Source organism: Agelaius tricolor, unplaced genomic scaffold, assembly GCF_023055355.1.
Source record: "Agelaius tricolor isolate 1412-34295 unplaced genomic scaffold, bAgeTri1.0.p SCAF_78, whole genome shotgun sequence".
Lineage (NCBI taxonomy): Eukaryota > Metazoa > Chordata > Aves > Passeriformes > Icteridae > Agelaius > Agelaius tricolor.
The window spans coordinates 574244-601260 of NW_027269338.1; the positions used below are offsets into that span (position 1 = coordinate 574244).

A 27017-nucleotide genomic window follows, 5' to 3' on the forward strand; every position below is an offset into this window, starting at 1 on the left:
AAATTTGGTATTTTTGGGGCCTGTTCCTGATCAGGCCATTCCTGGACAGGAGAGAACAGAAATTTGGTATTTTTGGGGGTCTGTTCCTGATCAGGCCAGGGTGGCCCAAAGAGAACAGAAATTTGGTATATTTGGGGCCTGTTCCTGATCAGGCCATTCCTGGCCCAAAGAGAGAACAGAAATTTGGTATTTTTGGTGCCTGTTCCTGATCAGGCCGTTCCTGGCCCAAAGAGAACAGAAATTTGGTATTTTTGGCGCCTGTTCCTGATCAGGCCGTTCCTGGCCCAAAGAGAACAGAAATTTGGTGGTTTTTGGTGTCTGTTCCTGATCAGGCCATTCCTGGCCCAAAGAGAGAACAGAAATTTGCTATTTTTGGGGCCTGTTCCTGATCAGGCCGTTCCTGGCCCAAAGAGAACAGAAATTTGGTATTTTTGGGAGCATGTTCCTTATCAGGCCATTCCTGGACAAGAGAAAACAGAAATTTGGTATTTTGGGGGGCCTGTTCCTGGTTAGGCCAGGGTGGCCCAAAGAGAACAGAAATTTGGTATTTTTGGGGCCTGTTCCTGATCAGGCCGTTCCTGGCCCAAAGAGAACAGAAATTTGGTATTTTTGGGGCCTGTTCCTGATCAGGCCATTCCTGGCCCAAAGAGAACAGAAATTTGGTATTTTTGGGGCCTGTTCTCGATCAGACCATTCCTGACCCAAAGAGAGAACAGAAATTTGGTATTTTTGGGGGTCTGTTCCTGATCAGGCCATTCCTGGCCCAAAGAGAGAACAGAAATTTGGTATTTTGGGGGGCCTGTTCCTGGTTAGGCCAGGATGGCCCAAAGAGAACAGAAATTTGGTATTTTTGGGGTCTGTTCCTGATCAGGCCGTTCCTGACCCAAAGAGAGAACAGAAATTTGGTATTTTTGGGGCCTGTTCTCGATCAGGCCATTCCTGACCCAAAGGGAGAACAGAAATTTGGTATTTTTGGGGCTGCCCGCGCCACTGGTGGTGCCAGCCTGGCCTGACCCCCCCTGTGCCCCCAGGTGAACCAGGGGAACATGCCTGGCATCCAGAGCACCTTCCTGGCCATGGACACTGAGGAGGGCGTGGAGGTGGTGTGGAACGAGCTGCTCTTCACTGACAGGAAAGCCTTCAAAGCTCACGAGGTGAGGGCACGGCTGGCACGGCCTGGCACAGCCTGGTACGGCCTGGTACGGCCTGGGATGGCCTGGTATGGCCTGGTACAGCCTGGTATGGCCTGGTATGGCCTGGTATGGCCTGGTACGGCCTGGTATGGCCCAGAACAGCCTGGCACAGCCTGGTACAGCCTGGTACGGCCTGATATGGCCCAGAACAGCCTGGCACGGCCTGGTACAGCCTGGTAGGGCTCTGCCCCCTGGCACAGCCTGGTATGGCCTGGCATGGTGTGGCAGAATGGGCTCCTGTCCCTGGCACGGCCTAGTATGGCCTAGTACGGCCTGGTACGGCCTGGTATGGCCCAGAACAGCCTGGCACGGCCTGGCACGGCCTGGTATGGCCTGGTATGGCCCAGAACAGCCTGGCACAGCCTGGCAGGGCTCTGTCCCTGGCACAGGCCCCTCCTTGACTGCTCCCTCCCAGGAAGGCCAGAGCAGGCCCTGGGGCATCCCCAGAGCTTGAGGTGCCCTGCCCGTGCCAGGAGCTGCCTTCTCACCTGTCCTGTGCCATCCTGGGAGCTTCTGTGTGCCAGGAGCTCCCTCCTCACCTGTGCTGCCATCCCAGCCCCTCACCTGTGCCCTGTGCCAGCCCCTCACCTGTGCCCTGTGCCCCCAGGAGCTCACCTGCCCCATGCCAGGCCCTCATCTGTGCCCCCCCGTCACCTGTGCCTCCAGGCCCTCACCTGTGCCCTGTGCCAGCCCCTCACTTGTCCTGCCCCTGCCAGGAGCTTCACCCTCACCTGTCCTGCCCATCCCAGCACCTCCCTCCTCACATGCCCTGCCCGTGCCCCCCATCACCTGTGCCCTGTGCCCTCAGGAGAAGATCCAGACCATGCCAGCCCCTCCCCTGTGCCCCCCTCACCTGTGCCCCCCCAGGAGAAGATCCAGACCATGCCAGCCCCTCACCTGTGCCCCCCTCCCCTATGCCCCCCTCACCTGTGCCCTGTGCCCCCAGGAGCTCTCTCCTCACCTGTCCTGCCTGTGCCAGCCCCTCCCCTGTGCCCTGAGTCCTGTGCCAGCCCCTCACCTGTGCCCCTCCCCTGTTCCCCCCTCACCTGTGCCCCCCTCACCTGTGCCCCTCACCTGTGCCCCTCACCTGTGCCCTGTGCCCCCCCAGGAGAAGATCCAGACCATGTTTGAGCAGCTGGTGCTGGTGGATCACCCCAACATTGTCAAACTGCACAAGTACTGGTTGGACGTCAGGGACAGCAAGGCCCGGGTATGGCTGAGGGGTCTGGGGGGCTCTGGGGGGCTCTGGGGGGTTTTGGGGGTCTTTGGGTGGGCACAGGGGGTCTCTGGAGGCAGCTGACCCCCCTGCCCCGTTGGCCCCAGGTGATTTTCATCACGGAGTACGTGTCCTCGGGGAGCCTCAAGCAGTTCCTGAAGAAAACCAAGAAGAACCACAAGGCCATGAACGCCCGGGTGAGCCCCGGGGGCACCCCCAGCCCCTCTGGGGAGGGGGCTGCATGTCCCTGGCCCTGGGAAAGGGGTGGCAGGGCATGGGGGGGATGTTCCTGTCCCTGTGTCCCTGTCCCTGCACCTGGGAATGGACCCTGAGCCATGGCTGGGCACAGGGCATGTCCCTGTCCCTGTGTCCCTGTGTCCCTGTGTCCCTGTGTCCCTGTCCCTGTCCCTGTGTCCATGACACAGCTCTGTCCCCGCTGCTCTGTCCCCACTCTGGCCCTGTCTCTGCGAGGGGTGGCAGGGCACAGGAGATGTCCCTGTCCCCACTGACACAGCTCTGTCCCTGCTCTGTCCATGCTGTGTCCCCCTGTCCCTGTCCCCACTGTGACAGAGCTGTGTCCCCACTCTGTCCCTGGCCCTGGGAAGGGGTGGCAGGGCACAGGGGATGTCCCTGTCCTGGGGTGCCAGCGTGTCCCCACTCTGTCCCTGTCCCCCTGTCCCTGTCCCCGCTCACAGATCTGTGTCCCCACTCTGTCCCTGTCCCCATGACACAGCTCTGTCCCCGCTCCATCCCTGTCCCCGCTCTGTCCCTGTCCCTGGCAAGGGGTGCCAGGGCACAGGGGCTATGGCAGGGCACAGGGGGATGTCCCTGTCCCTGGGAATGGACCCTGAGCGTGGCAGAGCACAGGGGATGTCCCTGTCCCTGTCCCTGTCCCTGTCCCTGTCCCTGCTGTGTCCCCCTGTCCCTGTTGCTGTCCCTGGGAAGGGGTGGGAAGGACCCTGAGCAGGGCACAGGGGGCTGTCCCTGGCCCTGGCCCTGTCCCTGTCCCTGTCCCTGTCCCCACTGACGCAGCCATGTCCCCCTGTCCCCTCCCCAGGCCTGGAAGCGCTGGTGCACCCAAATCCTCTCGGCTCTCAGGTGAGGCTCCTGCAGCTCCCACAGCTCCACCCCTGCCCCGAGGGCTGCAGGGGCTGTGGGCAGAGCTGGGCACACGCTGTGCCCCATTCTGTGCCCCACTCTGTGCCCCCCTGTACCCCCTGTGCCCCCCTGTGCCCCCTGTGTGCCCCTTGTACCCCCTGTACCCCCTCTGTGCCCCCTGTGCCCCCTGTGCCCTCCTGTGCCCCCTGTGTGCCCCCCGTGCCCCCCCAGTTTCCTGCCCCCCTGTGACGCCCCCGTGACCCCCCCCGTGACCCCCCAGTTTCCTGCCCCCCTGTGACCCCCCCCGTGCCCCCCCAGTTTCCTGCACTCCTGTGACCCCCCCATCATCCATGGGAACCTGACCAGTGACACCGTGTTCATCCAGCACAATGGGCTCGTCAAGATCGGCTCCGGTGCGCCTGGGGGGGCACGGGGGGGGCACAGGGGGGGCTGGGGGGTCACAGGGGCTCAGGGGGATCTGGGGGGCTCAGGGGGCTCAGGGGGCTGGGGGGGTCTTGGCATCATAGGGGTTTGGGGGGGCTGGGGGGATCACAGGGGAGTGGGGGGGGCTGGGGGGGTTACAGGGGTCTGGGGAGTTCTGGGAGGGTCTGGAGGTCACAGGAGGATGGGGGGGGCACGGTGGTCTCGGGGGGTCACAGGGGTTTGGGGGGTCTTGGGGGGTTACAGGGGTCTGGGGGGGTCATGGGGGTTGGGGGGTCACAGGGGGCTGGGGGGACTGCGGGGGGCACAGGGGTCTGGGGGGGTTACAGGGGTCTGGGGGGTCATGGGGGCGGGGGGGTCACAGGGCGCTGGCGGGGTCTAGGAGGGTCTGGGGGTCACACGGGTCTAGGGGGGGCATGGTGGTCTCGGGGGGTCACAGGGGTTTGGGGGGTCTGGGGGGGTCACAGGGGTCACAGGGGTCCGAGGGGGTCAGAGGGGTCTGGGGGGGGGGGGGTCACAGGGTTCTGGGGGATCTGAGGGGATCCAAGGGGTCAGAGGGGGTCCCAGAGGGTCCCATGGGGTACAAGGGGTCCCAGGGGTTCCAGGTGGGTCCGAGGGGGTTGGCAGGAGGAGGGGGGCGGGGGTCACAGGGGTTTGGGGGGGTCACAGAGGGTCCAGGGGGGTCAGAGGGGTTCCCAGAGGGTCCCATGGGGTCTCAGGGGGTCCCATGGGGTCTCAGGGGTCCCATGGGGTCTCAGGAGTCCAAGGGGGTTGGCAGGAGGAGGGGGGCGGGGGTCACACGGGTTTGGGGGGGTCCCAGGGGGTCCGAGGGGTCTGAGGGGGTCCCATGGGGTCTCAGGGGTCCAAGGGGGTTGTCAGGATGAAGGGGGCGGGGGTCCCACGGGGTCTGGGGGGTTCCTGGGCAGGCAGGAGCCCCGAGAATCGCGGGGTCCCTTTTTGGGGTGCCAACCTCTCTGTCCCCTTTCCTTGCCCTCCCGATGCCCTCCCTGGCAGTTTGGCACCGGGTGTTTGCCAACGGTGAGTGACCCCCCCTCGGCCATCCCCTGTCCTGGGGGCACCCCCCAGACCCACCAGGGCACCGGGGATGGGCTCTGTGAGGAGGGGGCACAGGGGATGGGCTCTGTGGGGAGGGGGCACCAGGAATGGGCTCTGTGGGGAGGGGGCACCTCCATCCCACCAGGAACAGCTGCTGAGTGGGAGCAGAGGGGGCTCCTGGCATGGGGGTGGGCGGGGGGGGGCAGGGGCACAGATCCCCCCCCTGAGACCCCACGGGTGGGCACTCACAGAGACCACCTGGGGTGGGCACACTCAGAGCCCCTAGATGGGCACACTGACAGGTGGGCACACAGACCCCACGGGTGGGCACTGTCCTGGGTGGGCACACACTGACCCCACAGATGGGCACTGTCCCAGGTGGGCACACTCAGGGTGGGCACTGTCAGGTGGGCACTGTCCCAGGTGGGCACGGTCAGGGTGGGCACTGTCAGGGTGTGCCCTGTCCCAGGTGGGCACTGTCAGGGTGGGCACACTCGGGTGGGCACTGTCAGGGTGGGCACACTCAGGGTGGGCACTGTCAGGGTGTGCCCTGTCCCAGGTGGGCACTGTCAGGGTGGGCACACTCGGGTGGGCACTGTCAGGTGGGCACTGTCAGGTGTGCCCTGTCCCAGGTGTGCCCTGTCCCAGGTGGGCACTGTCAGAGTGGGCACTGTCAGGTGGGCACTGTCAGGTGGGCACTCTCAGGTGGGCACACTCACGGTGGGCACTCTCAGCCCCTCAGCCCGTGCCCCCCTTTCTGTCTCTCTGTCCCCAGCGCTCCCGGATGATCTGCGCAGCCCCATGAGGATCGAGCGCGAGGAGCAGCGGAACCTGCACTTCTTCCCTCCGGAATACGGCCGTGAGTGGGAAAATGGGAATGGGGAAATGGGAATGGGAATGGGGAAATGGGAATGGGGACGGGAATGGGGAAATGGGGAATGGGGAAATGGGGAATGGGAACGGGGAATGGGGAATGGGGAATGAGAGCAGCGGAACCTGCACTTCTTCCCTCCGGAATACGGCCATGAGTGGGAAAATGGGGATGGGGAAATGGGAATGGGAATGGGAATGGGGACGGGAATGGGGAAATGGGGAATGGGAACGGGGAATGGGAGCTGTGGAACCTGCACTTCTTCCCTCCGGAATACGGCCATGAGTGGGAAAATGGGAATGGGGACAGGAATGGGGAATGGGGAATGGGGAATGGGGAATGGGAATGGGGAATGGGAACAGGGAATGGGGAAATGGGAATGGGAATGGGGATGGGAATGGGAATGGGGAAAGGGGAATGGGGATGGGGAATGGGGAATGGGGAATGGGGAAATGGGGAATGGGGAATGGGAATGGGAATGGGGAATGGGGAAATGGGGAATGGGGAAAGGAGCTGTGGAACCTGCACTTCTTCCCTCCGGAATACGGCCGTGAGTGGGAAAATGGGAACGGGGAAATGGGGATGGGGAAATGGGAACGGGGAATGGGAATGGGGAATGGGGAATGGGGAATGGGAGCTACGGAACCTGCACTTCTTCTCCCTGGAATATGGCTGTGAGTGGGGACCGGAATGAATGGGACACAGGGACAGGGATGGGAATGGGGAATGGGGATGGGAATGGGAATGGGAATGGGGAACAGGAATCAGAACGGGGAATGGGAACAGGAACAGGAATGGGCACAAGGGGTGCACGGCGCAGGAGGGCAGGGGAGGGGAAGGGAGACAGGTGAGAACAGGTGAGGGCAGGGATGGGTATCCAAGGGGATGGTGTGGGGTGTCCCGGGGCTGCCCAGGTGTGGGGTCCAGGTGTGGGGTTCCAGGTGTGGCGTTCCAGGTGTGGGGTCCAGGTGTGGGGTCCAGGTGTGGGGTTCCAGGTGTGGGGTTCCAGGTGTGCCCAGGTGTGGGGTTCCAGGTGTGGGGTTCCAGGTGTGGGTCCAGGTGTGGGGTTCCAGGTGTGGGGCTCCAGGTGTGCCCAGGTGTGGGGTTCCAGGTGTGGGGCTCCAGGTGTGCCCAGGTGTGGGGTCCAGGTGTGCCCAGGTGTGGGTTCCAGGTGTGGGGTTCCAGGTGTGGGGTCCAGGTGTGCCCAGGTGTGGGGTCCAGGTGTGCCCAGCTGGGGTGCCCAGGTGCGCTCCAGCCCTGAGCTCTGCCCCGTGTCCCTCTCGTGCCCCAGAGAAGGCAGACGGGACGGCCGTGGACATCTTCTCCTTCGGGATGTGCGCGCTGGAGGTGCGGGAAGGGGCTGGGAGCCCTGGGAGCCTGTGGGGAGGGGTCACCGGCTGGGGCCGTGCCCTGTCCCTGCCCTGGCTGGGGCTGTCCCCTGTGGGGAGGGGTCACCGGCTGGGGCTGTCCCCTGTGGGGAGGTGTCACCGGCTGGGGCTGTGCCCTGTCCTGCCCTGTCCGGGGCTGTCCCCTGTCCCTGCCCTGGCTGGGGCTGTGCCCTGTGGGGAGGGGTCACCGGCTGGGGCTGTCCCCTGTCCCTGCCCTGGCTGGGGCTGTCCCCTGTCATTGCCCTGTCCCCTGGGAATCCCCCCCAGATTGTCCCTGTCCCTGTGCCCTGGCAGATGGCCGTGTTCCTATCCCTGCCTGGTCCTGGACGTGTCCCCTGTCCCCTGGAACCCCCCCGGACTGTCCCTGTCCCTGTGCCCTGGCAGATGGCCGTGTCCCCTGTCCCTGCCTGGTCCTGGCCGTGTCCCCTGTCCCTGCCCCTGTCCCTGTAACCCCAACATGTCCCTGTCCCTGTCACCTCAGCCTGTCCCTGTCCCCTGGCAGATGGCCGTGTCCCCTGTCCCTGTCCCTGTCCCCCCCAGCTTGTGCCTGTCCCTGTCCCCTGGCAGATGGCCGTGTCCCCTGTCCCTGTCCCTGTCCCTGTCACCCCAGCCTGTCCCTGTCCCCTGGCAGATGGCCGTGTCCCCTGTCCCTGTCCCCCCCAGCTTGTGCCTGTCCCTGTCCCCTGGCAGATGGCCGTGTCCCCTGTCCCTGTCCCTGTCACCCCCGCCTGTCCCTGTCCCCTGGCAGATGGCCGTGTCCCCTGTCCCTGTCCCTGTCCCCCCCAGCTTGTCCCTGTCCCTGTCCCCTGGCAGATGGCCCTGTCCCTGTCCCTGTCCCTGTTCCCCCCAGCTTGTCCCTGTCCCTGTCCCCTGGCAGATGGCCGTGTCCCCTGTCGCTGTCCCTGTCCCCCCCAGCTTGTCCCTGTCCCTGTCCCCTGGCAGATGGCTGTGCTGGAGATCCAGACCAACGGGGACACGCGGGTGTCGGAGGAGGCGATCGCGCGCGCCCGGCACTCCCTGGATGACCCCAACATGAGGGTGAGGGGACTCTGGGGACCTGAGGGGACAGGCCCTGTCCTGGGTCAGTGCTGGGGACAAATCCCTGTCCTGTGTCACTGCTGGGGATGAATCCCTGTCCTGTGTCACTGCTGGGGGTGGTTCCCTGTCCTGGGTCACTGCTGGGGATGAATCCCTGTCCTGTGTCACTGCTGAGGACAAATCTGTGTCCTGGGTCACCCCTGGGGACAGTCCCTGTCCTGTGCCACTGCTGGGGACAATCCCTGGCCTGTGCCACCCCTGGGGACAGTCCCTGTCCTGTGTCACTGCTCGGGGTGTAAATCCCTGTCCTGTGCCACCCCTGTGCCACCCCTGGGGGTGAATCCCTGTCCTGTGCCACCCCTGGGGACAGTCCCTGTCCTGTGCCACCCCTGGGGGTGAATCCCTGTCCTGTGTCACCCCTGTGTCACCCCTGGGGGTGAATTCCTGTCCTGTGTCACTGCTGGGGACAGTCCCTGTCCTGTGTCACCCCTGGGGGTGAATCCCTGTCCTGTGTTGCTACTGGGGACAATCCCTGACTCCTGGGGACAGTCCCTGTCCTGTGTCACCCCTGGGGACAGTCCCTGTCCTGTGCCACCCCTGTGTCACCCCTGGGGGTGAATCCCTGTCCTGTGTCACTGCTGGGTTCAAACCCACCCCCATCTCCCTCTCCTCAGTGTAAATCCCACCTTTATCTCTTACTCCTGGGTGCAAGTCCCCACCCTGCCAGCTCCCCGTGGGTGCAGCTGGGCTCTGGCCCTGTCCCTGCTGTCCCTCCTCCTGTCCCCGAGTGTCCTGGGGCTCCTGCTCCAGCTTTGGGTCCATTTCCTGGGAAATGGGGTCCAAGGCGGGCCTTGGGCAGTGCCCCCTGTGCTGGCACCTCTCAGGTGCCCAGGTGAGGGCACTGAGGGGCTGGAATGTGCCCAGGGGAGGGAGGAGAGCTGGGGAAGGGTCTGGGGGAGCTGGGAGGGGCTCAGCCTGGAGAAAAGGGGGGGATCAGGGGGGCCCTTGTGGCTCTGCAGAGCTCCTGCCAGGAGGGGACCGTGACCGTGTTCACAGGGGGCTTATGGTGAGGGAAGAGATGAGGACCTGACTCCGTGTTCCAGGAGTCTGATTTATTTATTATTTTATGATATATATATATTATATTAAAACTATACTGAAAGAATAGAAGAAAATGTTGAGGGAAGAGACGAGGACCTGACTCCATGTTTCAGGAGGCTGATTTATTATTTTATGATATATATTATATTAAAATATACTAAAAGAATAGAAGAAAATGGTGAAGGAAGAGAAGAGGACCTGACTCCATGTTTCAGGAGGCTGATTCATTATTTTATGATATATATATATTATATTAAAACTATACTGAAAGAATAGAAGAAAATGTTGAAGGAAGAGAGGAGGACCTGACTCCATGTTTCAGGAGGCTGATTCATTATTTTATGATATATATTATATTAAAACTATACTGAAAGAATAGAAGAAAATGTTTCATCAGCAGACTTAGCTAAGAATAGAATCAGCAAGAATGATAACAAAGGTTTGTGGCTCGGGCTCTCTGTCCGAGCCAGTTGGGCTGTGATTGGCCATTAATTAGAAACAACCACATGAGACCAATCACAGATTCACCTGTTGCATGCCACAGCAGCAGATAATTATTGTTTAAATTCTGTTCCTGAGGCCTCTCAGCTTCTCAGGAGGGAAAATCCCAAGGAAAGGCTTTTTCATGAAAATGTGTCTGCGACAGGGGACAGCCAGGGGGGATTCGGGATCTGATCCCAGGAACAGAGACAGGAGGAGAGGGAACGGCCCCAGGCTGGGCCAGGGGAGCTCAGGGTGAATTTCCCCATGGAAAGGGGGGGTCAGGAGCCGCCCAGGGAGGGGTGCAGAGCCCATCCCTGGAGTGCCCCAGGGGCAAATGGGCACTCAGAGCTGGGGATGGGGCACGGGGGCAGCTCTGTGGGTTCCAGGGATCCCAGGGTCCCTGTGGGAGCATCACCCAGCCCTGCTGACCCCGTGGCCCTGCCCTGCCCCAGGAGTTCATCCTGTCCTGCCTGACCCTGAACCCCGAGCGGCGCCCGAGCGCCAACAGCCTCCTGTTCCACCGCGTGCTCTTCGAGGTGCACTCGCTGAAGCTGCTGGCGGCACACTGCTTCATCAACCACCAGTGTGAGAGCCTGGGGAGCCCCTGGGGGCCTGGGCAGCGCTGGGAAGGGTCAGCACGGGGAGCAGAGCCAGGCTGGGGGAGCTGGGAAGGGTCAGCACGGGGAGCAGAGCCAGGCTGGGGGAGCTGGGAATGGCCAGGATGGAGCAGAGAGCCAGGGTGGGAGCTGGGAATGGTCAGGAATGAGAGCTGGGAATGGTCAGGATGGAGAACAGAGCCAGGATTGAGAGCTGGGAATGGTCAGGAATGAGAGCTGGGAATGGTCAGGATGGAGCAGAGAGCCAGGGTGGGAGCTGGGAATGGTCAGGAATGAGAGCTGGGAATGGTCAGGATGGAGAACAGAGCCAGGCTGGGGGAGCTGGGAAGGGTCAGCAGGGGGAGCAGAGCCAGGCTGGGGGAGCTGGGAATGGCCAGGATGGAGCAGAGAGCCAGGGTGGGGGAGCTGGGAATGGTCAGGATGGAGCAGAGAGCCAGGATGGGAGAGCTGGGAATGGCCAGGATGGAGAACAGAGCCAGGGATGAGAGCTGGGAATGGTCAGGATGGAGAACAGAGCTGGGAATGGTCAGGATGGAGAACAGAGCCAGGAATGAGAGCTGGGAATGGTCAGGATGGAGAACAGAGCCAGGATGGAGAGGTGGGAATGGTCAGGATGGAGAACAGAGCTGGGAATGGTCAGGATGAAGAATAGAGCCAGGGATGAGAGCTGGGAATGGTCAGGATGGAGAACAGAGCCAGGAATGAGAGCTGGAAATGGCCAGGATGGAGCAGAGAGCCAGGATGGAGAGGTGGGGGAATGGTCAGGATGGAGAACAGAGCCAGGCTGGGAGAGCTGGGAATGGTCAGGATGGAGAACAGAGCTGGGAATGGTCAGGATGGAGAACAGAGCAGGATGGAGAATTGGGAATGTTCTCCTGGAGAGCTGGGAATGGTCAGGATGGAGAACAGACCTGGGAATGGTCAGGATGGAGAACAGAGCCAGGATTGAGAGCTGGGAATGGTCAGGATGGAGAAAAGAACTGGAATGGCCTGGATGGAGAACAGAGCTGGGAATGGTCAGGATGGAGAACAGCCAGGCTGGAGAGCTGGGAATGGTCAGGATGGAGAACAGAGCCAGGATTGAGAGCTGGGAATGGCCAGGATGGAGAACAGAGACAGGATGATAGCTGGGAATGTTTCCCTGGAGAGCTGGGAATGTTCTCCTGGAGAACAGAAGGGCCCAAGGAGATCTCAGAGTCCCTCTCAGGGCCTGAAGGGGCTCAGGAGAGCTGGAGAGGGATTTGGACAAGGGATGGAGGGACAGGCAAGGGGGAATGGTGTCCACTGCTGCACAGCAGGGCTATCTGGGATTTTGGGAAGGAATTCCTGGCTGGGAATGGGGCAGGGCCTGGCACAGGTGCCCAGAGCAGCTGTGGCTGCCCCTGGATCCCTGGCAGTGCCCAAGGGCCAGGCTGGACAGGGCTGGGCAGGACTCGGGGCACCCTGGGGCAGTGGGAGGTGTCCCTGCCATGGCAGGGGTGGCTCTGGGTGGGGTTTGGGGTCCCTCCCACCCAAGCCCCCCCCGATTCCCTGTGCAGACCCTGGGCAGGGGGCTCCCAGCCCCTCCTGAGCAGGGGCTGCAGCACCCACACCCCCCGTGCCTCTGCCCCAGATCTGATGCCCGAGAACGGTGGAGGAGAAGATCAAGGAGCTGGACCTGAACATGGTGATGGCCGAGATCCGCAGGGAGGGACGGCCCGGGGTGCAGTGGAGGTGAGGAGGGGGGGACCCAGAGCCTGGAGACCCCCCCAGAACCTGGAGACCCCCACCCTGGAGACCCCCAGAGCCTGGAGACCCCCAGAGCCTGGGGACCCCTCAGATTTGAGACCCCAGAGCCTGGAGACCCCCCCAGAGCCTGGAGACCCCTACCCTGGATACCCCCCCAGCCTGGAGACCCCCCAGCTTTGAGACTCCCCTAGAGCCTGGAGACCCCCCCCAGCCTGGGGACCCCTCAGATTTGAGACCCCAGAGCCTGGAGACCCCCCCCAGAATCTGGAGACCCCCCCCAGCCTGGGGACCCCCCCAGATTTGAGACCCCAGAGCCTGGAGAACCCCCAGAGCCTGGAGACCCCCCAGCCTGGGGACCCTCCCAGAGCCTGGAGATCCCCCCCACAGCCTGGAGACCCCTCCCCAGCCTGGAGACCCCCAGAGCCTGGAGACCCCCCCAGAACCTGGAGACCCCCCCAGCCTGGAGACCCCCCAAGATCTGAGACCCCCCCAGAGCCTGGGGACCCCCACCCTGGATACCCCCAGAGCCTGGAGACCCCCCCCAGCTTTGAGACCCCCTCAGTCTGGGGACCCCCACCCTGGAGACCCCCCCACAGAGGGGGGGTCTCCCCCCCACCCCTGGAGACCCCAGAGCCTGGAGACCCCCCAGCTTTGAGACCCCCCCAGAACTTGGAGACCCCAGCCTGGGGACCCCCCTGCCATGGGCAGCAGCCCCCTTGACCCCCCTAATCCCCCCTGGACCCTCTTGGACTCCCCTGACCCTCCCTGGACCTCCCCTGACACCCTGGATCCCCCCTGGAACCCCCTGGACCCCCCTTGGAACCCCCTGGAACCCCCTGGAACCCCCTGACCCCCCCTGTCCTTTCCCAGGTACTCCGAGGTTTCCTTCCTGGAGCTCGACAAGTTCTTGGAGGACGTGAGGTGGGTGTGAGAGCCCCCCAGGGGTGAGCACCCCCTGCCTGGGGTCCCCCCTGTGAGCACCCCCTGCCTGGGGTCCCCCCTGTGAGCACCCCCTGCCTGGGGTCCCCAGGGGGATGTGGGGCCGGGATGGGGACATGGGGATGTCCCTGCTGTCCTGGGATGGGGACATGGGGGTGTCCCTGCTGTCCCCATGGGAATGTGGGGTCAGGATGGGGACACTGGGGTCTCCCTGCTGTCCTGGGATGGGGACATGGGGGTGTCCCTGCTGTCCCTGCTGTCCCCAGGGGGATGTGGGGTCAGGATGGGGACATGGGGGTGTCCCTGGTGTCCCCAGCTGTGCACATAGGGGTGTCCCTGGTGTCCCCATCGGAATGTGGGGTAGGCACATAGGGGTGTCACTGGTGTCCCCTGGTGTCCCCAGGGGGATGTGGGGCTGGGATGGGCACACAGGAGTGTCCCTGCTGTCCCCAGGGGACTGTGGGGTCAGGATGGGCACATGGGAGTGTCCCTGCTGTCCCCTGCTGTCCCCAGCCCTGCCAGGGGATGGCATCAGCCCTGTGTCCCCTCCATCTGTCCTCAGCTGTCCCCACGGGAGTGTCCTTGCTGTCCCCATGGGAGTGTCCCTGCTGTCCCCAGGGGGATGTGGGGTTGGGATGGGCACATGGAAGTGTCCCTGCTGTCCCCTGCTGTCCCCAGCTGTCCCTGCTGTCCCCAGCCCTGGCAGGGCTGCAGGGGATGGCATCAGCCCCGTGTCCCCTCTGTGTCTGTCCCCAGCTGTCCCCACGGGAGTGTCCCTGCTGTCCCCAGGGGACTGTGGGATCAGGACGGGCACACGGGAGTGTCCCTGCTGTCACTGCTGTCCCTGCTGTCCCCAGGGGGATGTGGGGTTGGGATGGGCACATGGGAGTGTCCCCGCTGTCCCCAGCCCTGGCAGGGACGCCATCAGCCCCGTGTCCCCTCGGTGTCCCCCCAGGAACGGGATTTACCCCCTGATGAACTTCGCCGCCTCCCGGCCCCACGCGCTGCCCCGAGCCCTGTCCCAGCCCCAGGAGGATCCCCAGAAAGCCAAAACCCCCACGCCAGAGCCCTTCGACGTGGAGACCAGGAAGGTGAGGGGTGGTGGGGCTCACCGGGGGCCCAGGGTGAGGGAAAGACGAGGATCTGACTCCATGATTCTGAAAGCTTGATTTATTATTTTATGATATGTATTATATCAAAACTATACTGAAAGAATAGAGGAAAGGACTTCATCAGAAGGAAAAGGATGAAAGGACAGGAAAGGGGAAAGGAAAGCAAAGGGGAAAGGAAAGCAAAGGGGAAAGTTCCAGGAAAGTTCCAGGAAAGGAAAGTTCCAGGAAAGGAAAGGAAAGGGGAAAGGGGAAAGGAGAAAGGAAAGTTCCAGGAAAGTTCCAGGAAAGGGGAAAGGAAAGGAAAGGAAAAGGGAAAGGAAAGGAAAAGGGAAGGGAAAGGAAAAGGGGAAAGGAAAGGAAAGGAAAAGGGGAAAGGAAAGGAAAAGGGGAAAGGAAAGGAAAAGGGGAAAGGAAAGGAAAGGAAAAGGGGAAAGGAAAGGAAAGGAAAAGGGGAAAGGAAAGGAAAGGAAAGGAAAGGAAAGGAAAGGAAAGGAAAGGAAAGGAAAGGAAAGGAAAGGAAAGGAAAGGAAAGGAAAGGAAAGGAAAGGAAAGGAAAGGAAAGGAAAAAAAAGGAAATGAAAAGGAAAAAGAAAAGGAAAGGAAAGGGAAAAGGAAAAGGAAAATAAAATCTTGTGACTGACCAGAGAGTCCGAGCCAGCTGGGCTGTGATTGGCCCTTAATTAGAAACAACCACATGAGCCCAATCCCAGATGCACCTGTTGCATTCCCCAGCAGCAGATAACCATTGTTGCATTTTGTTCCCGTTGCATCCCACAGCAGCAGATAACCGTTGCTGCATTTTGTTCCTGTTGCATCCCACAGCAGCAGATAACCATTGGGTACATTTTGTTCCTGTTGCATCCCACAGCAGCACATAACCATTGGTTACATTTTGTTCCTGTTGCATCCCACAGCAGCACATAACCATTGGTTACATTTTATTCCTGAGGCCTCTCAGCCTCTCAGGAGGAACAATCCTCAGGAAAGGATTTTCCATAAAACAGACCCGTGGCAGTGAGGGAGCTCCAGGGCAGCTGCAGGTGGGGACAGCCCTGCCCTGCTGCCACCCCTGCCACAGGGACACCTGTCCTGTCAGCCCAGAGAGAGCCAGGAGGGGAATTTGGGGTTCCTGTAGGAATTGGGGTTCCTGTAGGAATTCCAGAGGGCTGCAGAGGCAGAGCTGGGATGGGAATTTGGGGTTCCTGTTAGAATTTGGGGTTCCTATAGGGAATCCAAAGGGGTTCACGGGCAGAGGCAGAGAGAGCCAGGAGGGGAATTTGGGGTTCCTGTAGGAACTTGGGGTTCCTGTAGGGAATCCAAAGGAGTGCCCGGGCAGAGGCAGAGCCGGGAGGGAATTTGGGGGTCCTGTAGGGATTTGGGGTCTCTGTAGGAATTCCAGAGAGCTGCACAGGCAGAGGCAGAGCTGGGAGGGGGATTTGGGGTTCCTGTAGGAATTTGGGGTTCCTGTCAGAATTTGGGGTCCCTGTAGGAATTCCAAAGGGCTGCCCAGGGGCAGAGAGGGCTGGGAGGGGAATTTGGGGTTGCTGTAGGGATTTGGGGTTCCTGTAGGAATTCCAGAGGGCTGCACAGGCAGAGGCAGAGCTGGGAGGGGGATGTGGGGTTGCTGTAGGAATTTGGGGTTGCTGTAGGAATTTGGGGTTCCTGTAGGGATTTGGGGTTCCTGTAGGAATTCCAAAGGGCTGCACGGGTAGAGGCAGAGAGAGCCAGGACAGGAATTTGGGGTTCCTGAAGGAATTTGGGGTTCCTGTAGGGATTTGGGGTTCCTGTAGGAATTTGGGGTTCCTGTAGGAATTCCAAAGGGGTTCACGGGCAGAGGCAGAGCTGGGAGGGGTATTTGGGGTTGCTGTAGGGATTTGGGGTTCCTGAAGGAATTTGGGGTTCCTGTAGGGATTTGGGGTTGCTGTAGGGATTTGGGGTTCCTGTAGGGGTTCCAAAGGGCTGCCCAGGGGCACAGGGGCCGTGCCCAGGCTGATCCCAGCTGGGCTCTTGCAGGTGGTGCAGATGCAGTGCAACATGGAGCTGAACGAGGACAAGAGCCAGTGGCACGTGAGTGATGGGATCCTGCCCTGATTCCTGCTGATCCTGCTGGGAATGGGGCTGGGAAATGGGAAATGGGGCTGGGGATGGGAATGGGAAATGGGAATGGGACTGGGAAATGGGAAATGGGGCTGGGAATGGGATTGGGAAATGGGAAATGGGGCTGGGGATGGATTGGGAAATGGGAATGGGACTGGGAAATGGGAAATGGGGCCGGGAATGGGATTGGGAAATGGGAAATGGCACTGGGAAATCTGCCAGTGGCACGTGAGTGATTGGATCCTGCCCATCCCACTGGGAATGGGAAATGGGAAATGGGATTGGGAATGGGAAATGGGGCTGGGAATGGGAAATGGGGCTGGGAATGGGATTGGGAAATGGGACTGGGAAATGGCACTGGGAAATCTGACAGTGGCACGTGAGTGATGGGATCCTGCCCTGATCCCGCTGAGAATGGGGCTGGGAAATGGGAAATGGGGCTGGGGATGGGATTGGGAAATGGGAAATGGCACTGGGAAATGGGAAATGGGAAATGGGGAATGGGACTGGGAAATGGGAAATGGGGCTGGGGATGGGATTGGGAAATGGGAATGGGACTGGGAAATGGGAAATGGGGCTGGGAGTGGGATTGGGAAATGGGAAATGGCACTGGGAAATCTGCCAGTGGCACGTGAGTGATTGGATCCTGCCCATCCCACTGGGAATGGAAAATGGGAAATGGGATTGGGAATGGGAAATGGGATTGGGAATGGGAAATGGGGCTGGGAATGGGGCTGGGAATGGGAATGGGATTGGGAAATGGCACTGGGAAATCTGACAGTGACACGTGAGTGCCTGGATCCTGCCCTGATCCCTGCTGATCCCGCTGGGAATGGGGATGGGAAATGGGAAATGGGGCTGGGAAATGGGAATGGGACTGGGAAATCTGCCAGTGGCACGTGACTGATTGGATCCTGCCCATCCCACTGGGAATGGGAAATGGGAAATTAGAGGGATTGGGAATGGGAAATGGGGCTGGGGATGGGAAATGGGGCTGGGGATGGGAAATGGGGCTGGGAATGGGATTGGGAAATGGGACTGGGAAATGGCACTGAGAAATCTGACAGTGGCACGTGAGTGATGGGATCCTGCCCTGATCCCTGCTGATCCTGCTGGGAATAGGGCTGGGAAATGGGAAATGGGGCTGGGAATGGGATTGGGAAATGGGAATGGGACTGGGAAATGGGGCTGGGAATGGGATTGGGAAATGGGAATGGGACTGGGAAATCTCCCAGTGGCATGTGAGTGATTGGATACTGCCCATCCCGCTGGGAATGGGAAATGGGATTGGGAATGGGAAATGGGGCTGGGATTGGGAAATGGGGAATGGGACTGGGAATGGGACTGGGAATGGGAAATGGCACTGGGAAATCTGACAGGGACATGTGAGTGCCTGGATCTTGCCCATCCCACTGGGAATGGGGCTGGGAATGGGGAATGGGAAATGGGATTGGGATTGGGAATGGGATTGAGAAATGGAACTGGGAAATGGCACTGGGAATGGAGCTGGGAAAGGAATTGGGAAATGGGACTGGGAAATGGGAAATGGGATTGGGATTGGGAAGTGGGAAATGGGAATGGGAAATGGCACTGGAAAATCTACCAGTAGCACATGAGTCTTTGGATCCTGCCCATCCCGCTGGGAATGGGGCTGGGAATGGGAATGGGAATGGAACTGGGAAATGGGACTGGGAATGGAACTGGGACTGGGAAATCTGACAGTGTCACGTGAGTACCTGGGCTGGGAATGGGATTGGGAAATGGGACTGGGAATGGGAGATGGGACTGGGAAAGGGAATGGGGAATCTGCCAGTGGCACGTGAGTGCCTGGATCCTGCCCATCCCTCTGGGAATGGGAATGGAACTGGGAAGGGAATTGGGAAATGGCACTGGGAATGGGAAATGGAACTGGGAAATGGGACTGGGAATGGAACTGGGACTGGGAAATCTGACAGTGTCACGTGAGTACCTGGGCTGGGAATGGGACTGGGAAATGGGATTGGGAAATGGGAATGGGAAATGAGATTGGGAAATGGGAATGGGAATGGGACTGAGAAATGGGAATGGGAAATGGGACTGGGAATGGGAATGGGAAATCTGCCAGTGGCACGTGCCTGGATCCTGCCCCTCTCCCTGCTCATCCTGCTGGTAATGGGGCTGGGAATGGGACTGGGAAATGGGATTGGGAATGGGAAATGGGACTGGGAAATGGGACTGGGAATGGGAAATGAGAAATGGGACTGGGAAATGGGACTGGGAATGGGAAATGAGAAATGGGGCTGGGAAATGGGACTGGGAAATGGGACTGGGAAATGGGAAATGGGATTGGGAATGGGAAATGGGACTGGGAAATGAGAAATGGGACTGGGAGATGGGATTGGGAAATGGGACTGGGATGGGAAATGGGACTGGGAAATCAGACCAGGAAATCTGACTGGGAAATGGGAAAGGGAAATCTGCCAGGGATATCAGACTGGGAGGTCTGGCTGGGAAAGCCCTCAGGCAGTTTCTGTGGCACCCAAAGAACTCCCTGCTGTCCTGTGCAATGAAGGAATTCCCAAAGAAGCCACAAATTGCCCCGAGTTCCCAATTCCCCCAGTGCTCCCAGTGCTCCCAGTTCCCCCTGAGTTCCCAGTTCCCCCCGAGTTCCCAGTTCCCCCAGTGCCCCCAGTTCCCCCAATGCTCCCAATTCCCCCAGTGCTCCCAGTGCTCCCAATTCCCCCAGTGTTCCCAGTTCCCCAGTGCCCCCAGTCCCCCCAGTGCCCCCAGTCCCCCCAGTTTCCCCAGTGCCCCCAGTTTCCCCAGTCCCCCCAGTTTCCCGAGTGCCCCCAGTCCCCCCAGTTTCCCCAGTCCCCCCAGTCCCCCCAGTCCCTGCCCAGGCCTCCCAGTCCCCCCAGTTTCCCCAGTCCCCCCAGTTTCCCCAGTTTCCCCAGTCCCCCCAGTTTCCCCAGTCCCCCCAGTCCCCCCAGTTTCTGCCCAGCCCTCCCAGTTTCCCCAGTCCCCCCAGTCCCCCCAGTTTCCCCATTCCCCCAGTTTCCCCAGTCCTCCCAGTCCCCCCAGTTCCCCCAGTTCCTGCCCAGCCCTCCCAGTCCCCCCCAGTTTCCCCAGTCCCTCCAGTCCCCCCAGTTTCCCCAGTTTCCCCAGTCCCCCCAGTTCCCCCAGTCCCCCCAGTTTCCTCAGTCCCCCCAGTTTCCCCAGTCCCCCCAGTCCCCCCATTTTCTCCAGTCCCCCCAGTCCCCCCAGTTTCCCCATTCCCCCAGTTCCCCCCGTCCCCGGTGCCCTGCAGGGCTCCCATGGACAGGCTCTGTGGTGTCTCTGCAGCTGACGCTCCTGCTGATCCTGGAGGACAAGCTGCACCGCCAGCTCAGCTACGACCTGCTGCCCAGTACGTGTGCAGGGAGGGCAGGGCAGGGTGGGCTCCTCCCCTGGGGGGCTGGGGGAGCCCCTGCTGGGCTTGGAACGGGCCGGCTTCCCAGACAGATTCCCTGCGTTTCTCTTCCTCCCTCTCCTCCTCCTCTTCTTCCTCTTCCCGTGCCTTTCCTCTCATCCTCCTCTTCTTCCTCTTCCTGTGCCTTTCCTCTCATCCTCCTCTTCCCGTGCCTTTCCTCTCATCCTCCTCTTCTTCCTCTTCCCGTGCCTTTCCTCTCATCCTCCTCTTCTTCCTCTTCCCGTGCCTTTCCTCTCATCCTCCTCTTCTCCCTCTTCCCATGCCTTTCCTCTCTTCTCTTTCTCCCTCCTCCCCTTCCTTTTCCATTTCCTCTCCTCTCCTCTCCTCTCCTCTCCTCTCCTCTCCTCTCCTCTCCTCTCCTCTCCTCTCCTCTCCTCTCCTCTCCTCTCCTCTCCTCTCCTCTCCTGGAACTTTCCTTTCATGGAACTTTCCTGGAACTTTCCTTTCCTGGAACTTTCCTTTCATGGAACTTTCCTTTCCTTTCCTGGAACTTTCCTTTCCTGGAACTTTCCTTGCTGAGGAATGGTGTGTGGGAGCTGCTCCTGCCCCAGGCTGTGCCCTGCTCAGCCACACCAAACCTTTCCTGGTGGCACATTGTCCAGAGCTGTGTTTTGGGAGCTCTCAGGAGCCTCACTCCCCATTTCCTGGTGGCACATTGTCCAGAGCTGTGTTTTGGGACCTCACTCCCCATTTCCTGGTGGCACATTGTCCAGAGCTGTGTTTTGGGACCTTGCTCCCCATTTCCTGGTGGCACATTGTCCAAATCTGTGTTTTGGGACCTCACTCCCCATTTCCTGGTGGCACATTGTCCAGAGCTGTGTTTGGGACCTTGCTCCCCATTTCCTGGTGGCACATTGTCCAGAGCTGTGTTTTGGGAGCTCGGGAACCTCGTTCCCCATCCCTGCCCCATTTCCCAGCTCTGCCAGGTTCAGGAGCTCCCCGAGCTGCGTCCATGCTCGTGTTCTCCTGTTCTCCTTGTCTCTGCAGCTGACAACTCCAAGGATTTGGCCACAGAGCTGGTGCATTATGGGTTCATCCACGAGGTGAGTCTCTGCTGTCTCCACATCCGCAGCTCCTCCAGCCCCTCAGGATTTCTGGGATTTCTGGGATCTCTGCTGCCTCCAGGCTCTGCTCCAGGGGGATCTGCCCACTGGGGCACGTGTTAATTAGCTGGAGCTTAAATAATTCTGAGCGGGAGGACCAGGGCAGCTCCCAGGGGAGGAGGCTGATTCCTCACGTGAGGCATCACAGAACCATTCCTTTGGGAAAAGACCTCCAAGATTAACGAGTCCAAACGTGTGAGGCCACCCTGATGATGTCCCCAGGAGCCACATCCAGGTGTTAATGGAACTCTGCCAGGGCTGCAAAGCCCAATCCAGGAGGAATTTCCCCAATATCCCACCCAAACCTCCCCATGCCCAGCCTGAGGCCGTTCCCTCTGCTCCTGTCCCTGTTCCTGGGATCAGATCCCAAATCCCCCCGGCTGTGCCCTCCTGGCAGGAGCTGTGCAGAGCCACAAGGGTCCCCTGAGCCTCCTTTGCTCCAGGCTGAGCCCCTGCCCAGCTCCTCAGGAATTCTCCATTCCCTTCCCAGCTCCCTCAGGAATTCTCCATTCCCTTCCCAGCTCCTCAGGAATTCTCCATTCCCTTCCCAGCTCCCTCAGGGATTCTCCATTCCCTTCCCAGCTCCCTCAGGCATTCTCCATTCCCTTCCCAGCTTCCTCAGCCTCTCCTGATTTATATTATATTATATTATATTATATTATATTATATTATATTGTATTGTATTGTATTATATTATATTATATTATATTATATTATATTATATTATATTATATTATATTATATTATATTATATTATATTATATTATATTATATTATAGTCATACCATATAATATTATAATAATACACTAAAACTATACTAAAGAAAGAGAAAGGAGACATCAGAAGGCTAGAGAAGAAAGGAATGGATAATGAAATCTTGTGGCTGCTCACAGCCTGGACACAGCTGGCTGGGATTGGCCGTTTGTGGTTATGATATTTTCTGAAAAATCCCTTTGCCAGGATTTTTCCTCCTGAGAAGCCGAGAGGCCTCAGAAATGAAATGTAACCAATGGTTATCTGCTGCTGTGGAATGCAACAGGTGCATCTGGGATTGGTGTGGTTGTTTTTAATTAATGGCCAATCACAGCACAGCTGGCTCAGACTCTCTGGTCAGTCACAAGATTTTATTATCATTATTTTTCCTTTCCTTTCCTTTCCTTTCCTTTCCTTTCCTTTCCTTTCCTTTCCTTTCCTTTCCTTTCCTTTCCTTTTCCTTTCCCTTTCCCTTTCCCTTCCCTTTCCCTTCCTTTTCCCTTTCCTTTTCCCTTCCCTTTCCCCTTTCTTTTCCCCTTTCTTCCTTTTCCTTTCCTTTCCTTTTCCTTCTGATAAAACCCTTTCTTCTATTATTTCAGTATAGTTTTAATATACTATATATCATAAAATAATAAATCAGCCTTCTGAAAACATGGAGTCGAGATTCTCACCTCTTCCCTCATCCTGGGACCCCTGTGAACACCACCACAGCCATTAATTAAAAACAATTCACGTGCTGGGTAAACAGTTCTCCAAATCACATCCCAAAGCAGCAAAACACGGAGGAGCTGAAGCTTCCCAGCCCCTCAGGAGAAAAACCCTGGCCAAAGGGTGTGGTGGTGTTTGCAGGGGTACCAGGACGAGGATCTGACTCCATGTTTCAGAAGGTTGAGTTATTATTTTATGATAAATTTTACGATATATTCTTTTTAATGCATATTTGAATCATATTGTATGATATATTATTTTACGGTATGTATCATGTTAAAAGAAAATGATATATTAAAACTGTACTAAAGAATAGAAGAAAAGGATTTCATCAGAAGGCTTGCAAGGAATGGAAAGGAAAATGGAATGACAATTATTATTTTATTTATTTATTATTATTATAATTTATTATATCTATAATATATTAATTATAATATAATATAATATAATATAATATAATATAAATATTATTTATTATAATTAATAAATTATAATAATATTTATTTATAATAAATAATAAATATTATTTATTATAAAATATATTATATTATAATTATTAATTATAATATAAATATAATATATTTATTATTATATCAACAATATATTAATATTATATTTATTATTGTAATTTATATTACACATTATTATTTATAATAATATATAATATATATTATAATTTATTATATATTATTATAATTTTATATTAATATATATTTATTATTAAAATTTATTATAATATTAATTATTATATATTTTTTATTTATTTATTTTTATTTATTATTATATAACTATAATAATAAATACTACTACTACTACTACTACTACTACTAATAATAATAATAATAAATGACCAGAGACTCTGAGACAGCTGGACTATGATTGGCCATTAATTAAAACCAACCACATGACACCAATCCCAGATGCACCTGTTGCATTCCACAGCAGCAGATAACCATTGTTCACTAATTATTATAATGTTAATTGTTGTTCACATTTTGCTCCTGAGGCCTCTTGGCTTCTCAGGAGGAAAAATCCTCAGGAAAGGCTTTTTCATGAAACACGTCTGTGACCAAGGGGTTTTTCAGCATTTTTCTCTGTGCTTGCAGGACGACTGTGAGAAGCTGGCCGCGTTCCTGGAGAGCGCCTTCCACAAGCACCGCTCCCAAGCCCTGTGAGCCCAGCCCAGGGGACTGAGGCGCCCCGGGAGGACCCCAAAGGGCTCCCCTGCCCCACCCAGCCCAGCAGAACCCACCTGGGCCCAGGGGGACTCGCCCAGGCCGTGCTCAGGGCTCGGCCAAGCCCAGGAATTCCGTCCTGGGACGTGCTCTGGTCCCTGCTCCGAGGGGAGCTGTGGGGAGGGGGCAGCACCCCCCGGCAGCCCCGTCCCAGGGGGGTTTGGGAGCTGCTGCAGGAGCCCCCAGCCGGGTCCATTTCCCTCTGGGAAGGATCAGCCCCTCTCCTGCAGCTCCCACAGCTGATTTCTCCCCCCTTTGCCGTCTGGAGTGCTCCTTGCCGAGGGGAGGGAGAGGAGGAGCAGGCTTGGAGAGCCCCGTGGAGCTTCCCATCTGCCACATTCCGCTCTGGACCCCAAAATTCTCCAGGTTTGGGGGTCTCCAGTGTGCTGCCTGTGCTCAGAGCCCTCCCCGTGAGCTGGGACCGTGTGAGCTGTACATGGCACGAGAAGGAATCCCTGCCCCACCACCGGGAATCTCATGGATGCTCCACAGAACCCTTGTCATGCCCCAGCTCCCCCTACAGCCTTCCACAATCTCTTGGAGAGAGTCCTGGAGCCTGTTCCTGCCCGGCCTGGAGATGGGGCACTGCCCCTGGCACCACCCCAGGGCTGCCCTTTGCCAGGGACACACGGGGAGAGAACTGCAGACAGGAACTGTCCCTGTGCAGGAGCCGTGCGGGGCTGGGCCAGCTGTGCCAGGGAAAACTGCTCTGAAATCCTGCTCTGTGCTGGGCCAGGGAAAACTGCTCTGAAATCCTGCTTTGTGCTGGGCCAGTGCTGCTCCTGCTGCTCCTGCTGTGCCAGGCAGAGCTGCTCTGAAATCCTGCTCTTGCTCCTGCTGTGCCATAGGAAACTGGCTCTGAAATCCTGCTCCTGTTCCTGCTGTGCCATAGGAAACTGCTCTGAAATCCTGCTCAGTGCTGGGCCAGTGCTGCTCCTGCTGCTCCCGCTGTGCCAGGGAAAGCTGCTCTGAAATCCTGCTCCTGCTGCTCCTGCTGTGCCAGGGAAAACTGCTCTGAAATCCTGCTCCTGCTCCTGCTGTGCCAGGGAGAGCTGCTCTGAAATCCTGCTCTTGCTCCTGTTGTGCCATAGGAAACTGGCTCTGAAATCCTGCTCCTGTTCCTGCTGTGCCATAGGAAACTGCTCTGAAATCCTGCTCTGTGCTGGGCCAGTGCTGTTCCTGCTGTGCCATAGGAAACTGGCTCTGAAATCCTGCTCTGTGCTGTGCCAGGGAAAACTGCTCTGAAATCCTGCTCTTGCTCCTCCTGCTGAGCCATAGGAAGCTGGCTCTGGAATGTGCTCTGTGCTGGTGCTGCTCCTGCTGTGCCATAGGAAAGAGGCTCTGGCACCCTGGTCCACGCCGCTCTGTGCCAGGGTTTGTCCCAGCGCTGCTCCTGCTGCTCCTACCAGGGAAAGCTGCTCTGAAATCCTGCTCGGTGCTGTGCCAGTGTTGCTGCTGCTGTGCCATGGAAAATCCACCTCTGGCATCCTGCTCTGTGCTGGTGCTGCTCCTGCTGCTCTCTCTGTGCCAGGGAAATCCAGCTCTGGTGCTGTCCTGGTGATCTGCGCCACGCTGGTGTTGCATCCACTGCTCTGTGCCAGTGCTGCTGCTGTGCCAGGGAAATCTGTGCTCTGTGCTCTGCCGGTGCTGCTGTGCCAGGGAAAACAGGCTCTGGCACCCTGCTCTGTGCTCTGCCAGTGCTGCTATGCCAGGAAAATCTGTGCTCTGTGCTCTGCTGGTGCTGCTGCTGCTGCTGTGCCAGGGAAATCTGTGCTCTGCCAGTGCTGCTGCTGCTGTGCCAGGGAAATCTGGCTCTGGCACCCTGCTCTGTGCTCTGCCAGTGCTGCTGTGCCAGGAAAATCTGTGCTCTGTGCTCTGCTGGTGCTGCTGCTGCTGTGCCAGGGAAATCTGCCCCTGGCACCCTGCTCTGCTCTATGTTGAGCCAGTGCTGCTCCTGCTGTGCAGGGGAAGCAGGCTCTGGCACCCTGCTGGTGTTCTGTGCTGGTGCTGCCCCGCTGTGCTGTGGGAATGCAGCTCTGACACCCTGCTCTGTGCTGAGCTGGTGCTGCTGCTGCTGTGCCAGGGAAATCTGCCCCTGGCACTCTGCTCTGCTCTATGCTGGTGCTGCTCCTGTTGCTCCCTCTGTGCTGGGGGAATGCGGTGCTGTCCTGGTGATCTGCACCACGCTGGTGTTCCATGCCAGTGCCCTGTGCCAGTGCTGCTGCTGCTGTGCCAGGGGAATCTGCCCCTGGCCTCCTGCTCTGCTGCTGCTGAGCCAGTGCTGCTGCTGCTCCCCCTGTGCCGTGGGAAGCTGCCTCTGAAATCCTGCTCCCTGCAGGAGCTGCGTGTGCCACCGCCTGCCCTGCGCTGCTCCTGCTCCAGCTGCGTCCCACTGGGATTTCATCCACGCTCAGCCAGCTCGGGCTGCACTCCTGGCTTGGGCTGCAGCCCCAGCAGTGCTCCAGCAGTGCTGCATCCCCAGCAGTGCTGCATCCCCAGCAGTGCTCCATCCCCAGCAGTGCTGCATTCCCAGCAGTGCTGCATCCTCAGCAGTGCTGCATCTCCAGCAGCGCTGCATTCCCAGCCCTGCTCCATCTCCAGCCCTGCTCCATCCCCAGCAGTGCTGCATTCCCAGCAGTGCTGCATCCCCAGCCCTGCTCCATCCCCAGCCCTGTTCCATTCCCAGCAGTGCTGCATCCCCAGCCCTGCTCCATCCCCAGCAGTGCTCCATCCCCAGCCCTGTTCCATCCCCAGCAGTGCTGCATCCCCAGCAGTGCTGCATCCCCAGCAGTGCTCCATCCCCAGCAGTGCTGCATCCCCAGCAGTGCTCCATCCCCAGCAGTGCTGCATTCCCAGCAGTGCTGCATCCCCAGCCCTGCTCCATCCCCAGCAGTGCTGCATCCCCAGCAGTGCTGCATCCCCAGCAGTGCTGCATCCCCAGCCCTGCTCCATCCCCAGCCCTGCTCCATCCCCAGCAGTGCTGCATCCCCAGCCCTGCTCCATCCCCAGCAGTGCTGCATTCCCAGCCCTGTTCCATTCCCAGCAGTGCTGCATCCCCAGCCCTGTTCCATCCCCAGCAGTGCTCCATCCCCAGCAGTGCTGCATTCCCAGCCCTGTTCCATCCCCAGCAGTGCTCCATCCCCAGCAGTGCTGCATTCCCAGCAGTGCTGCATCCCCAGCAGTGCTGCATCCCCAGCCCTGTTCCATCCCCAGCAGTGCTGCATCCCCAGCAGTGCTGCATCCCCAGCAGTGCTCCATCCCCAGCCCTGCTCCATCCCCAGCCCTGCTCCATCCCCAGCAGTGCCAATGCCCCACCTGACAAATCAATAAAGCCCATCCCCACAAATCAATAAACCATTCCCACCGTTCCAGCCTGCTCGTGATTCCTGAC

At 58.4% G+C, this 27017-nt stretch overlaps 1 protein-coding gene across 1 annotated transcript; it reads left to right on the forward strand.

Annotated features, from left to right (window-relative positions):
- Nucleotides 1-927: 927 nt before the first annotated feature.
- Nucleotides 928-26997, forward strand: LOC139585438 (nuclear receptor-binding protein 2-like). Its single transcript, XM_071418196.1, is given in 18 exon segments — nucleotides 928-1154; nucleotides 2302-2403; nucleotides 2517-2606; nucleotides 3467-3507; nucleotides 3826-3920; nucleotides 4963-4986; nucleotides 5780-5863; nucleotides 7167-7222; nucleotides 8206-8301; nucleotides 10338-10470; nucleotides 12115-12130; nucleotides 12132-12215; nucleotides 13101-13151; nucleotides 14125-14260; nucleotides 16295-16348; nucleotides 19700-19763; nucleotides 20814-20869; nucleotides 23498-26997. Coding segments are annotated over 18 exon segments (1359 nt in total). The 5' UTR covers nucleotides 928-1046; the 3' UTR covers nucleotides 23567-26997.
- Nucleotides 26998-27017: the final 20 nt, after the last annotated feature.